Raw genomic sequence first — 15,437 nt, 5'->3', positions numbered from 1 at the left:
AGCTACAGTCCTCTGGCATTTCTCTAATGCTGATCCTGTACTGGCCTGGGTTTAAGGTTTCAAGAGTCTCTTCCAAGAAAACATGTCTTTGAAAAGTAAGTGGCTTTCTGTAAGAACTTAGCTTTAGATTCCCCGACAAAATGATCATTTCTACATGCTGATGTGAATTATTGCTCAGGTCTAGTGGTTTGTTTGTTTGTTTTAATGATGCTAAGATAAATTGTAAGATGTAACTGTGTTGAACTGAAGGTGAAATATTTGTTACTCAGCCTTCGGTGTACTTAAGTTTAAACCTGCAGTTGTCACATTTGTTCAGATTTCTTTAAGAAGCAATCAGTATTTCATCCAGTTATACCACCTGTCAGAGGCATCAATGACCTTAAGTTACAAATCTTGCCTCAAAAACTTTAACTTTAATGTTGCCTGTGTTTGGATCCATGGTGCACAAGGTAATAATAATATCACCCACATACACGATATGATATTAAGCCAGTATGTTTACCAGACAGTGAGTCTCATAATATATGCTTTTGAAGGTAAATTCTGTCTTAAAACCACCTACAATAGATAAGTGTCATACAAATCATATCATTCATCTAAATTATTTATTTACGTACGTTTAATTAGGCTTCAGCAGTCTACAAATCCAGAGAAAAGCTGCAAAGGAAGTGTTTTAAAGCTCCTGTGAGGAACTCTCAGTTTGCATTGACATTGGTGCCCCCTGTGGACAAAGGTATACCTCTGCCTCTTTGATGATCTTGTCCTGTACATGCTTAAAAAGTGTTTTCTGATAAAACATATCATGCTGCTTTCTTTTGGCTGTCAACCAAATCACTAACAGTGAATATTTGCAGTGCAAAAATGCTGTTTTGGCAGCATGCTGATTATCACCTGACACCTACCTGGCAGCAGCGTTTTGAGGCATTTAACATTTACATAGGAATTAGAAATTTGATCATTAATTGTGCAGATGGTCTTTTTGCTTCAATATTAATTTGAGTCTGATGTATAATCACAAGGTAGGACCTCACAGGAGCTTTATGAGTGAAATGTGTCCTGTAAATAAGAGAAGCGGTGCCAAAATCACAGATTATTTGGAAACATCCATTTTATTTGATAAACTCAAGAATATGTATGTAGTATATATATATATATGGTTTATTAGGATTATGTATGTATTATTATAACATGTTTACAGTGTTGAATATGTCCCACATTTCTTACATGACAGCTACATTACCTCAATTTCCTTCATGGCCAAAACATAAGAAAGGATTACCAAAACCTAAAACTGTCACTTTACAGATATGTGCAGTAGAGTGTAACAAACATGACAGTCACTAACAAACTTCACTTTTCTCTTGAAACTGTTTTAACTCACTTACAGGTTCTACAGCCAAGCTGTTCTCTCTCAGGTATCCTCAGGACTTTTGGATTACTAACCTCACAATCCACTTTAACAGACGCATATCTGTAACGATACAAAGTCTTTGTGGTTTACTGCTCCGTGCTCAGAGTAACTTTAATTACTTTGAGAAGGAAAATAATCTTTATAATCATTTCCATGTATTTGAATACAGAGGAGGAAGGTTCTATGGTCACTATGGAGACAGGTAAATAAAGAGACAAGCACACTGTGGAGTACTCAAACTATAGCACAGAGTTTATTGGGACTTGAAGGACACAGTGGGTCTGGCTTTCACATGCACTCAGCACTTTTCTGTACATCACATTAAGAAGGAGAATTCCCCTAATCAACACTCTCCTCTCCATCATTTATCATCTTTCCCTTCATTTCACTTTCAACAAACTGTGTGAGTCTGTGTTTGTGTTTGTGTGTTGACGCGTTCCCCAGTGAAACAAACAGAGCATGACAGTCAGAGAATAAACAAAGTGCTGATGTCTGTGTGGGTATTGTCTGGGAGAATCGTACTAACAAGGAGGCACTTCAGTCTGATTCAGATTTTTTTTTCTTACTCATATCAAGTACGCAGAGAAAGAAAAAATAACAGGCTTTGCGTGAGATTTGTGAGGACGCTTAAAATTGCTGCATGGACCAGCTTATGAACTCAAAGAGGGAGAATATCACATTCTTAAAACCAAGTAGAGGAGATTGAGCTCCTCCTGTTAAAATGGCTACGCTGCTGTGAGAAGGCCACGTCTTTGTGTGGTGATCCTCTGGCATCTTCTCCTCCTATCTGTTATAGACAATCTGGATTAAATGAGATTCTGATAAGATCCACCTTCGATACCCTGTGTCCTTGATTATTGTTGAGGAAGACCCTTTAGGATTGTGAGGCATTTTGAAGAGCATATTAAGAGTAAGTGTAAAGGGGCAAAATAGAAAAACCTGTACATGTATAACCTGTACAACAATGGCTATGCAGCAATATCTCTTAAATGGAAAAGGCATACCAGGAGAACAAGACCACTTCAGTTTGGGATATACAAAACAAGAGGCGTCTGACAATATCTATACAATAATGTGCCTTAATGGTAGGAGGTAAAACATTTTTCATTTGGTGAAGAAACAGCATGACAGCATTTGAAATTGTGCAACTTGTAAGTCAGGCTGAGTGCATGTGTTCCCCTTTAATCCATTCACCATATTCACTTAACAGCCATTTTTCAGCATCATGTCCAGGGTAAGAAGCTGAAGGTATCATAATGTCATACTGGTGTGTTTAAGGTCTGCAAATCCTATTTACAAAACAAATGTGATTTTTTTTCTCATGACACTGCTTCTTGATTGAGCTAAATATGGTCAATATTAAGAGGGACATCAGTAGTATAACAGCACATTATGCTACCAACGTATAAGTCACAACAGCTGAATAGCAACAACCATCTAACCTACTATTTAACATTACTGGTAGCTTAACCACCTTACTTATCAAACTGTGTGACATCAAATGGTGATGTTAGCAAGGGAGTGGTTGAATGCTAATGTTTGAAGCTCAAAGGCTGATATGTTGTAATTGCTGTTTTTGCAACAGGGCTGTCCAGAATTGCAGGACAATTTAGCCATCAACACCTTTAAAAAATGAACTTCTTTTGTAAATTTGTGTGATATTTAAAAATGTTTTTTTTATGGTTATCGTTAGAAATATAGTTTTAGTGATTTCAAGATTGCAATGCTCATGATGGATTAAGGTGGGGTCAGACTGAGTCTTACCCTGTCTTGAAGTTGGGTCTCTGTTCATAATTTGACATAGAGTGGTCTAGACCTCCTATGTTTGTAAAAGTGTCTTGAGATAATGTTTGTTGTGATTTGGCGCTATACAAATAAAGATTGATTGATTGATTGGTTGATTGATTGAAGAGACATATATCAACAAAATCATGTTTAAACTGTTAAAATGTGTATGCAAGCTGATCTTTAAGCGAGTGGGAAAAGTGAAAAAAGCCACTTTTAGGGCTATTCAGGAGACATGAGGTATTTAAATTGATATTTCAGAACAACTTTCACCTCATCTAGCTTTACATTTCCTTTAGGACACAATTACCACAAAAAAAGTGTGTTCTAGGTTTTGTGAATGGATCATTTGAAATGTCATGGATGGGACAGAAAACGTCCTCCGATTCTAGAATGCCCAAATAAATCCCCCTCAAAAATGTGAAACAGTCTCATAAATTTCTTGTTCAGCTAGCTAAATCAAAAGGGAAATAAAACCATATTTTAGAGAAATGTCCATTTGGTAGCAACAGGTTAGTCACAATAGCTTTAGTCGGCTACAACCAATTCCAAGCTAACTTTACTTTCAAACAGCTTAAATTGTTGTTAGCTAGGAGTTACTCCTTTTGTGTAACAATTCCAAATGGTAACAAAAGCTAGGAAGTGTTAAAATGCTAAGACACTAAAAAGTATTTTTCTACGACTGTATTCTGGGTTAAACCATATCTGAAATATTGTTATTGTTACACTGCTTTTTAATTGACCAGCAACATAAAATGTAAATAAAACTGAATAACTAGAGGGTTGTTTGCCATATTAAAATAACATAAACGTCTGACCAGTTCAATAAGATAGCTAATGTCACTGTTAACCAGAAATGTAACATATTGTGTAACATTATGTACAAGTAATGATTGTTATAGTGTTCAAAGTACATGTTAGCGTTCAACAGCACCTAAAGAGTCACAAATGTTTTTTTGTTTGTTTAAAGTATAAAGAAATGTCTCTCTATCCAGCGACTCCTTCTGTTGCTGATTGTTTCAGAAGCTGTAACATTTCAACCAACTTCCAGATATCCTTCTTTAGTTATCATTTCAAACCTGGAACTCAACAGTACAACACTATTGCAGCATTTTGGCTTCCCACATTAACGCAAGAGGAAAATGTCCAGCATGTCAACATGGTGAATGGGGGCTGTGTGGTGAAATTGAGCAAAAAAAAAAGAAAGACAATAATTTTCTGGTTCTGTACAGCATATTAAATGTTTTTAAACTCCACATAATGTCAAATATAAAGTGACACTGTAAACTGAGGGAGACTGGGAGTCTGTATACGGTGGTAATGACGGTGGAATGAGGTATGCAGAAGCAAAAGGGATACAGCTGTCCATACTTACACTTTTCCATGCAATGATAACACAACACGATTCTCACAATTCTGTCTGTGCATGTCTATCTGATTGTGTGTACTGTATGTGTGCTTTAAGCAGTATGATATGTCTGCAGGCTCATATTTAGGGAAAGGATCACACACTTTGACCTTCCTGTGGTTCTAAACAGCGGAAAAACTTTAAAAAACCAAGAAATCAACATGACAACAGTATCACAAAACTAAGCTGTAATCTTTGGCCTGAGTGTTCGCAAGGCAATGTACATAATGTGTTGAGGTTGTCGAGGTGATGTGTTCTGAATGTTTGGGAGTGATCTGAGGTATGGGAGGTGGAAATACAGAGAAAGAATAAGATAGAGGAAGAGTTGTGGACACTTTCAGGGATTTCAGATGTACAGATGAAGAGAAATTGGTACAAGATACAGGCCAGGAAGTAAAAAGGACTGAAAATGAGTGGAAAAGAAAATCCTTGTCTGGAAAAAAATAAAATTCACCAAGACCCCATCTTCTATTCCCTGTGGTGGTCTTTATTTTACAGTGGATCCCCTGAATATTAGCTTGTTTTCTATCCTTTTCCGTTTTCTTCAACATCAGTGGCTCTGTTCTGTAGTCCAACGATCCTGAGGATAAGTAAAGTTTGTCCAAATATTTTCAAACGTCTCTGCAACATTGACCATGCCACTACAAATGCCCGGGTCTCAGTCAGGGCATGGTCACCCCCTCCCCCCCATGGGCTGACCATTTAGGCTCTTAGACAGGCTGTCTCCGGCTGCTGCTCAGGCCCCGCTGTGGACCAATCAGCAGCAGGGAAGCCCCCTTGGAGTTCCTTCCCTTTGTGTGTGTGGCTCCCACACTGTCACTTTGCCACTAGGGGGCAGAGTTGGACATGGAGTCCACAGAGTTTACACTGGAAGACTGCACACGGCTGTGGGAAATAGACACCTCTGGGTGCTGCAGCAGGGAAAAGAGGAGGAGATGTTAAAGGGGTTGTTTTTATTCATTTTCTAGTATGTGTGTGTATTTGTGTGTGTTTATGTTACTTACATGCCTCCTGAAGATCCTGTCCAGCAGGCTGCGTTTGGGCGGCTCTGGTGGCTGATTCCAGTCCAGATCCGGAGGTATCGTCCCTTGAGGCCCAAACACATTCAAATCTCTGAAGCACTCAGTCTCTATCATCTGGACAAGAAAAGAAGACAGAGGAAGAGAGGAAAGAAAATAAGGGAGAAGAGAAAACGAGAAAAAATTAAATACAAATTTAAGAAGGAAGAAAATAATGATATAAGAGGAAAGAAACAAAGAGGAAGAGAGTAATGGAAAGAAAAGTAGAGAAGGAAAGAAGAAGAAAAAACTTGATGAAATAATAGGACAGCGTAAAGATAAGGAAGGAAAGGAAAGGAACAGAGATTGATGAAAGAGATAAATATGAAATTAGATGAGAGGAAAGAAAAGGAGATCATAGAAGAGGAAAGGAGAGAGGGGAGGAAGAAAGAAGAGAAGGAAATAGAAAAGGTAATAAAAAGATGAAATAAAAGCAGAGGAAAGGGAAAGGAAAGAATTGGAGAGAAATGAAATATGAGATGAAATGAAAGTAAAGAATAAGAGAGGGAGTAAAGAAGATGAAAGAGGGTTAAGTGAAGAAAGGTAAGGAAAGAAAGAGTAAGAAGGAGAGAAAAATAAATGAAATTAGGGAAGAAACTAGAGCAGTTAAATGGTGAACTTTGGTGAGTGAGTTCTTCCAGCAGTTACAATCTGCACCGGGCGTTTAAAAATGTCAGATTGAGTGCACACACTTACCTCATTCTGCCATGGGATGGAAACACTGCCTGTAGAAAATTTGGAGTAAAAGTCATTGTCAGTTTGGTCCAAATTGACTCCCTTGACGGTGGAGAACTGCTCGATGTCCAAAACATCCTTACAGTACACTGCCCGGGGCTGGGAGAGGGCAGCGACCACGATGATAAGGGAAGGGAAAAGAGAGGGGAAGAGCAGACAAGTTTATCTTAACAGTTAATTTATAATCATGGAAATTTACTTGCTGTTCTCCAAAACACACATTCTTCCTGCAGAAGTGGTTTCTGAGTATTTTGGTTAGCACTAAGATTCAAAGAAAATGATTTTCAAAAGTACAGAAGAGTTGTTTCAGAGCATGTTTTTGTGGTGGGATTGATTTTCAGGAGTACAAATTACTCACATCAGGCACAAAGGGAGGATCCACTATTCCAGCCTCCAGCCTCTTCAAGTTGATGTTTTTGAAGAACGAGTGGGCCTTAACGCCCGCTGCTCTGTCCGCCTGGCACCCCAGCCTCTGCTTAGGGTCTTTGGTCAGCAGCTGGGTGAGCAGCAGCAGAGATGAGTCATCAAATTATTCATCATTCCTCCATCTCTCCCTCCACACACACCTTTTTATTTCTCCATCAAACACTCACCATTCTACAGATGGCCTTTGTGTCCTCTGTAAACTTGTCGTTGTACTCCTCCTCCTCCTCCTGCACCCTCCTCTCCACCTCCTCCCGCTTCACTCGCTCTTTACGGGCGCGGAAGGGCGATCGTCCGGCGGTCATCTCGTACACGAGGCAGCCCAGCCCCCACCAGTCAGGACTCATTGCGTACTTTTCGTTGTTTATCACCTCAGGAGCTGGAGAGGAAGAACAAACATAGTTTTAGTTTTAATTGATCTGATTTCTCGATTTTACCAAAGGAAGGATTGGTTAAAGTTTTTCTCACCCATGTAGCCCACAGTCCCCACCCTGCCTCTGATGAGCTCTCCTTCAGGCACTTTGATGGCCAGCCCCAGGTCAGAAACACGGATGTGTCCTGCACAATAACAGTAGAAAGCATGATAGCATGTTAGATGTAAATCAATAAAGGTTTAATGATTAATGAGGTAGTATGGTGCCCCTGAAGTCTTGCAATAACCATTGCTTTTATCTTGTGTGCACAAGATTTTGTGTTGTTATTTAATAAACTCTGTTAAAGTGCATTAGAATAAATCTAACTGTCTAGGTGAAAGCGCTATTTATCCATGTGCTAAACAACACCGCCCCATGTCCAATAGACAGTTTTCCTGTCTGCACAAGATAAAAATGATCACCTTTGCAGGACTTTGTGGGCTTCGTTTTTGCAGTTTGTCAGCAGCAAAATGAAACTGCTGTGCGAAGCTATAACCAGAAATCAGACATGATGCACTTTCAAAACTCACCATTGTCATCCAATAGGATATTCTCTGGTTTCAAATCCCTACAAATAACACAGGGTGTAAAAAAAAAATAGACACAAAATGTATTAATACTTCATCATTACAAGAATTTGAAAACCTAACTGAAGAACACATTAAAACTCAAACAGTCCCTTCAAAAAGTAATAAAGTTGTCATTCAGCAAATTCATGCAAATCCAACCGTGCGCTACACATTTTTGGACCTTGCAAGTTTGACCAAACAACGCAACCACACCGCAATTTTTTTAGTTGTCCGCTTTGCCTCTGTCTGGTGTTGAGTCAACTGATCAATCAGAGGTTGTCACAAACTTTCCACCAAACCAAGAGGCGGTGTCAGTGCGGATCTAAGAGTGTTTGTACAGTGAGATTTTAATCTCTCTGTCTCTTATCAGTGGTTTCATACTGATTCATCACCCAAAATAATGAGTAAACAGCTCAAATGTAAAAAAAGAGCGTATTCTTCTTTGATGATAGCTTCGTAATACAAACACATGGTGCCAAGTTAGAATTCTTTTGAATTCCTGTTGTTTTCATACTGTTTTTAAAAAAAATGTATTTGGCATCTTGAAACATAAACAGGCTCGAAGTGATGTCAGTAGACAAACAGCTGACAGAGCCAAAAGATAACTTTGTATGTGTAGACTATGTTTGGACTGCAACAACAAAGAAAAGGGCACCCTGGAGGGACTGATAAAATAACATGCTTTTATGACTGAATAAGGCTGAACCAACTCTTAAAATGAATATCAGCATGTTACCTGTAGACAATGGATTCCCTGTGCAAATGTTCCAGCCCACAGCAGATCTGAGCAGCGTAAAACTGGACCCTATCCTTATCGAAGCCCGGCGTTCCCATGTTGTAGATGTGAAACTTAAGGTCCCCACCATTCATGATAGTCAGCACCAGACACAGAGCGTCTTTGGTCTCATATGCGTATGCTAGGCTCACCTGAAAAAGAACATTAAAGAGTGAAGACAGAGTAGCAGATTCACACTGAAAATACAAATCTGACGTACTGCTGCACAAATATTCCTGTGTTGTTTACTCACGACAAATCTACTGTTGACTTTCTCTAAAATCTGTTTCTCGTTGAGAGCCATGGACTCTCCTTTTCGCTTCTTTATCCTCTTCTTCTCCAGCTTCTTGCAGGCGTACATCTTGCCTGTGGCTCGAACCTGGCAGGCACACACCTGAGATGAAAAATATAATGGTATCTCACAAAGTATTAAAATCACTGTCATTTATAACAATCATCATAAACTGATTCTCTTACCTCTCCGAATCCCCCCTTCCCCAGCACTCGGTACTGTCTGAACGTGTCCTTTGTGATTGGTTGCCTGACAGAACACAGACACAGCAGATCCCATTAATAGATGCTCATGTAGTATTGATTAGGATGGAGATATTATCTGCAGAACTCAATACCACCCTGAGTCTGTTTCCTGTACAGAGGGTGGGGCCTCTTGTAAGCAATTTCACTTTCCAGACACGGATACAATCAGTGCTGCTCTGAAAGCTGCTCTGAAAGCCTGCTGTTTACTTCCAGCTGACTCTGAGATGCACTCTGCATAAAATATGATCCCGTCTGCAGCGATCAGACTCTTGGGTGTCTCTCTGAAGTGAACTCTGATTCTGTAACATCAAGTTTCTCACCTGTCTTTAATCCTTTCATATCTTACATTCATTTGATCACTATAATTATTATCATCCGTACAATTTGAGATAAAACAAAATGTATCTTCCATATCAGGGCATCGCTGACTAATATCTAATGATATGATATGATGTGATATAATGCATCAAACACAGTCAAAGTCAATCAGAGAATACCTTAAATCCCTTCTTGCATCACTATTTAAAATTGATGCAGGATGCTTTGACTAGTAACTCAGTGTATGCCAATTTTGGTGCCCCCTGTGACAGATATTTTTTCCTGATAGCATCCTGTGTATGTGTAGGTTGTGTTTTTAAAAATGTCATCTTGCTTTCTTTCAAAGGTCAATTGTATTGCTAAATGACAATATCTGGAGCAAAAAAAGTTGTAACGTAAATGTTTGTTTATAAGAACCACATCATATGTAGTTCAGCTGGTAGTGCGATTTGGAACATCAAATATATAAGCTATATAAACAATATAAGATACATCCAGTACTTTATCAAAAAGTTAATCTCTTGGCTGATGGTTTTGTTTGCTTTTTTTAATATATATGTATATTTTTTTTGGGGGGGGGGGTTACCTTTATTTATAGATGAGAGGACAATGGATAGGGTAGGAAACCAGAGGGGGGAATGACATTTGGGAAAGGGGCCACATGCTGTAATCGAACCCGGGCCACCCGCTATATTGGTGCGCAATTTAACCATTGGGCTATATCCGCTTGCAGTTTTGTTCCCCATTTATACCTCTGGAAGAGGCATCAGTATTAAATTCGGTCTGTTCAATAATCTGCAAATTTTTACAGGAGCTTTAAGAGCTTATTTATTCATTAAAGGACTGTACAATATTAAAAATGTTAATATTCCATGCTTGAGCTTCAAGATAATTCTTATCTGCAAATCCTTTAGCAATTATAATTGTATGATAATTCAGCTTAACAATCTATTACAGCCTCATGTTTGTAGATTAGGAAGATGTAAATATTAAAGTATCATAATCCATAAACAAATATAGAGATTAGCACTTGCCTTCCTTAAGCTAAAACATCATTAAACAACATATAATTGAATTAAAGCATTCATGACTAGGCCGCTGTTTTGAGTTGCATCAGGCTGTATATGTATATCGTGGCCACACAAGTAAGTGGTAATTTTATTGTAATGAGCCTATATTTTTGCAAAACTAGAAAGCAGAAAGGATGTAATATGATTAGTAAGTTTGATAAATACACACGTGGGATAATTTCTGACTGAAATTAGAGCAGATAACATGATTCAAATCAGAGTGGGACAAGCTTCCACTAAAAAGGATTTATTTTCATACCTCTCCAGCACCTTCCACTGCAGGAATCGGTCAAAGTACATGCTGTTCTGATAGTCAGAGAACGGAGCTCCACTCAGGTAGTCATGGACAGTCCTGCACCCACACACACAAACACACACATAAAACAAAACAGCAAGCTCAGTCAGTGCAGTTGTCAAATGATGCAAGCTAAAACTCACTTAACAGTATCTATGCAGTTTGTCCTTACATAACATCAGGAAGAAAGAAACACACACCAGGTACAGAGAGTACAGGTGAGCATCCAGCAGACAGGTGAGAGGAAGTTAAGAAAATAAGGAGTGGACTCGCCTGCGGCAGTTGCTGAAGATCTCCTTGCATGGACTGAGCTCGAGGTTCTCTTTGCACTCATCTGCAAAAACCTCCACTATGTCGACATGCTGAGGCGCCTACATCAACAGATGTAAACACACAATGATATGCACACATGCATCAATACATTACTTTTTATTATACACTACATCAGACTAAAGAGAAACACACATTACATCTCTTATAGTACAGTAAAGAGTCAGTGCAAAAACAGCATCAATGCTGTGTAACAGGTTATTTTGTACATTTAAAGCTGGGGTTGGTAGTCTCGGAAAACTAGCATGAATTTGAATGTAGCATTTTCTCATGACTCCGTCTAACCCCTCCCCCCCTCCCCTCGGAGCTCCTCCAAAATGACGCCCCCCCCGCTCACATGCACGAGCGCCGCTGACTTGCGACCATATGATGGTGACTGATTCAAAACCGGTCCTCACCAAAACATTATCATAGTGAAAGTTAAAAACACAAACAAACATGGCTGCTGTTAGTACTCACAACTGTCATGCTAGCATTATCCAGTTGTACCGGTGACACGATATCAGGAGAAAAGTTATAACACATATAAAACTGTAACAACTCTACTGTTTGTTAAACGTGTTCAGTGTAGATGTTCTTAATTCCTACATTGTTGACAGTCAGTGAAGGCATCAGGAGAGGTGTAGCTTGTACGAGTGGGAGAGAGGAGAGGATAAGAGAAGTTTTTCATTCATTCAAACATTGATTGTTGTTTTGTTGGTTGGCGTGATCACGGCGGACAGTGACCGGTTAGTAAAACTTAACGTGTTCACAAATCGGCTCTTCATCCCTACAGCGTATGGACGGACGCTACAATACATATAAGCACCTCATCGGGTCAGAGGGGACAGGCCCGAGGTCGGCCGAGAGGGCAGTCAGTAGAGTCAGGGGAAGCAGAGGCAGGGGATGGAGACGAGGAGTGCACGCCGGGGAAATGTACGCGCAGGAGTCGGGCAGAACTCCAGGATGGGATTTGAATGGTTTAAAATTTGGGGACCCAAAAAACGGTGATTGGTTGGTGTTTTCCCAGGTTTACTCCGGCTGTAGATAGCAGCTTTTTTTCAGTCTTTTTTAAGAACACATTATGTATTGATTGCCATCAGGACATAAAGATCATTTTAACCAGTATAACAAAAAGTGTATCTAAATATGACTACCAACCCCAGCTTTAATGAAGTCATTAAATACTAAAATCATTGAAGTATCTTTGTGAGTATAGGGAGGATTTCATCCAGCTTTTACTGCAATGTATTGCCTGATTACGTTTTAAAGTATATAAAATAAGAGTCTTACTTGTTTTGTGAGAAAAGTCTTGATGATCTGGTCCCCTCTGTATTTTCTTTGTTCATCAGGTGTCACCTCATAGTCTTCCTAAACAACAAAATAAATCATGTTACAACCATTCTTCTACGCAAAATTGCCAGTATTAACAAATGTAAGAAGCATATGCAGCAGAAAGTGCCTTAAATTTGAATTCTTTCTAATGGCCAAAAGGGGGCGACTCCACTGGTTTCAATAAGGAGCTCCACAGTATGAAAAAAGCTGGGAAATTCTGTCAGTGTATGTAAGTGATCTTAATTAAAAGACAAGTTCTCCAGCATTTTAACCGAAGATAAACTGACTAGCTGAGTAACTTTCACTTGTATTGGAGTAATATTTGACCAGGAGTATCTGTACGTTGACCCAAGTGATAGAGTTACGCACTTTGTACACCACTGCTTATATATGGTAAACAGTAAATGGACTTTTGTTTATATAGTGCTTTCTCTAGTCTTCGACCACTCAAAGCACCCATCAGTATTATTTACACACCGCTGGCACAGCCACTGGGGGACGTTTGGGGTTAAGCGTCTTGCCCAAGGAGACTTCATCATGTAGACAGCAGGACCTAGGATCAATCCCCAATCTTTCGATTGAGAGACGACCGACTCTGCCATTAAGCCACAGCTGGTGCTTATATCATGTGAGTAGGGTGGACCCGCAAAAGTGACACGTAACAGGATGGATAAACATCTGAGGTTGAAGAAGGAGAATCAATCTGGAGACAACAATGGCAGAGATGTCTACACGTCCGTCTGTTTACACATAACACTGTGTCTCCAGCAGCACACTTTTAACGTCATGTCCTACTTTTAGAGGCCTGGCAACCTTTATGCTTTCTATTAGTATCTAATGAAACATGAGTAAGTGTTATTCATCATCAACATATGTATGGTAAAAAGTGTTAACTCTTCAAAGGAAACATGATTTATTCAAGTGTCAAGACCAGATGAACTTAAAGGTGATGGAATAACTAGAAGAAATACATTTGGAAATAGATAAAAAGATTTATTACGAATAAAATGAATTCTTATGTAAAACTCAAAATATCAAAGCTCTGTGTCTCCTCCCTGCTTTATTAATAAACATCCTCTCTCCTTAGAAAACCGACCCCATAAAAACAAATAAATAAAAATTGCAACACAACTTAGGTCTTACAACCACCACACTACAGAGAGTGGGAAGAGAAGAAGGATCTAAATTAAACAGAGGATGATTTAGGATCTAGTGTTGGACAACAGAGAGTCAGACTGGACCCCACATTTCCTCCTCTTTGACTCTGCTAAATCCAAACTACTTTTAAATTCTGTATCTGCCACTAACAAGAAAAAAAACCTAGTTTCTTAATTTTTTTGATGAAGCAGCTGCTGTTTAATGATGACGTGCACACACCTCTCACTCTCTGTCACTCTGACACACACACACATATGCCGCTCCTGGCTCCGTGTTTGAGCATACGTCAACACAAACAGGTTTGGCCGTTACACACCGGACATATTGGACATCTCTCAGAGGCAACCGCATGAGCAGTGCTCTGACGCATTTCATATCCAGCACTTTTAACTTGTCAAAAAAAGGGAGGGGGGGAGCAACATGGCGCCCTGGCTGCACGCTGGCTCTACTCTTTCTATCAGTGGCCTTTTTCCAACATGGTCCTGTGTTGCCTGGAAACCGCACAGTAAACACGGTGGGATTCCTTGAGGTCCTGGAGTGTCACAGCGTGTCACACCAGCGTCACCAGCTTTCCACTACAAAACACACACACACACACACACACACACACACACACACACACACACACACACACACACACACGCACACACACACGCACACGCACACACGCACACACGCACACTCTTATGTGCATATACAGTACATATACACACACATAAGCCAGGAGATTAAGGAAACACAGGCTTTAAAAAGACACAGCGCTACAGACTGCCTGAAGAAGTCCAGGAATAAATGTATACATGATGTTTGTGCAAATTTAGATATACAAATGTAAAGGTTGGTATTCTTATTACTTCAAGACAAAGAGAGAGTGATTTCTGCCAAGTGTTGATTAGGCTTTGTTAAGAGAGGCTCCAGAGAAATTACACACACACACACACACACACACACACACACCACACACACACACACACACACACACACACACACACACACACACACACACACACACACACACACACACACACACAGTACATGAGCTGTCTGAATCCCACCCTTTGCTGGCAGGGGGTCAGCCAAAGGGTAAAAGAAGACGCCCTTTTAGCCTTTTGGAAGCAGCGGGGATCCAACACACATCCATACAAAATTCTTCGAGCACACACCTTCTCATGATGTAAGAGGAACCACTTGAACCCCTAAGCACATTCCTTCCTCTGTTGTACATGGTGAAACACACACACACACACACACACACACACACACACACACACACACACACACACACACACACACACACACACACACACACACACACACACACACACACACACACACACACACACACACTTATTAGTCCTTCAAGCACACAACAAATATTTATTCTTTCTCACTCATTTCCTTGATTCGGGCAACAAACCACAGCATTTTTTTTTATATTGTGACTAGATCACAATTATAAAGTTTCTCTGAACTTCCAGGACTCACATGTTATTTAATCACTTGAAATAAAGCACCATCCTGCCTGTAATCAGCCTCAGCATGCTTTATTGTCAGTAAAGTGTTGAGTGTGAGTCATTCCTCACGGTTCGTCACATGGATCATAGAATTAGCGCCAACATGTGTTTGGGATGAACGAGTGTGGGTGATTTTCGGTCACTTTTTTGGGCCTGCTGGCTGAAGGCGGGGGTGAGAAGGGGAGGAAAAGGGGGTGTTGGGATGGAAGGGGGTGGTGTGGGAAACAATGCTGTCCTTTCTGCTCCGTCACATGCCCCCAAAGATATTCTGGGCATAGATAAAGACTTAAATGTGTCATGTGGGAGGTATTCGTCTAGACGTGG

The 15,437-nt window shown here is 39.9% G+C and overlaps 1 protein-coding gene across 2 annotated transcripts in view; it reads right to left on the bottom strand.

Annotated features, from left to right (window-relative positions):
• Nucleotides 1–1,642: 1,642 nt before the first annotated feature.
• Nucleotides 1,643–15,437, bottom strand: part of grk5l (G protein-coupled receptor kinase 5 like) — a 33,527-nt gene continuing 19,732 nt past the window's right edge. For both annotated transcript variants that reach the window (XM_034691618.1, XM_034691619.1), the window contains exons 4-16: nucleotides 12,400–12,477; nucleotides 11,071–11,168; nucleotides 10,762–10,854; nucleotides 9,055–9,118; nucleotides 8,831–8,971; nucleotides 8,539–8,729; nucleotides 7,764–7,801; nucleotides 7,289–7,378; nucleotides 6,991–7,199; nucleotides 6,756–6,893; nucleotides 6,359–6,496; nucleotides 5,609–5,740; nucleotides 1,643–5,515 (exon numbers count right to left, since the gene is read on the bottom strand). In XM_034691618.1, coding sequence (XP_034547509.1) covers nucleotides 5,432–5,515; nucleotides 5,609–5,740; nucleotides 6,359–6,496; nucleotides 6,756–6,893; nucleotides 6,991–7,199; nucleotides 7,289–7,378; nucleotides 7,764–7,801; nucleotides 8,539–8,729; nucleotides 8,831–8,971; nucleotides 9,055–9,118; nucleotides 10,762–10,854; nucleotides 11,071–11,168; nucleotides 12,400–12,477 — 1,494 coding nt within the window. In that variant the 3' untranslated portion in view covers nucleotides 1,643–5,431. The remainder of the gene's footprint in view (nucleotides 5,516–5,608; nucleotides 5,741–6,358; nucleotides 6,497–6,755; nucleotides 6,894–6,990; nucleotides 7,200–7,288; nucleotides 7,379–7,763; nucleotides 7,802–8,538; nucleotides 8,730–8,830; nucleotides 8,972–9,054; nucleotides 9,119–10,761; nucleotides 10,855–11,070; nucleotides 11,169–12,399; nucleotides 12,478–15,437) is intronic.

Source organism: Notolabrus celidotus, chromosome 9 (assembly GCF_009762535.1).
Source record: "Notolabrus celidotus isolate fNotCel1 chromosome 9, fNotCel1.pri, whole genome shotgun sequence".
Lineage (NCBI taxonomy): Eukaryota > Metazoa > Chordata > Actinopteri > Labriformes > Labridae > Notolabrus > Notolabrus celidotus.
The sequence above is the reverse complement of the archived record's forward strand: the minus strand, read 5'-3'. Positions and strand labels throughout refer to the sequence as shown.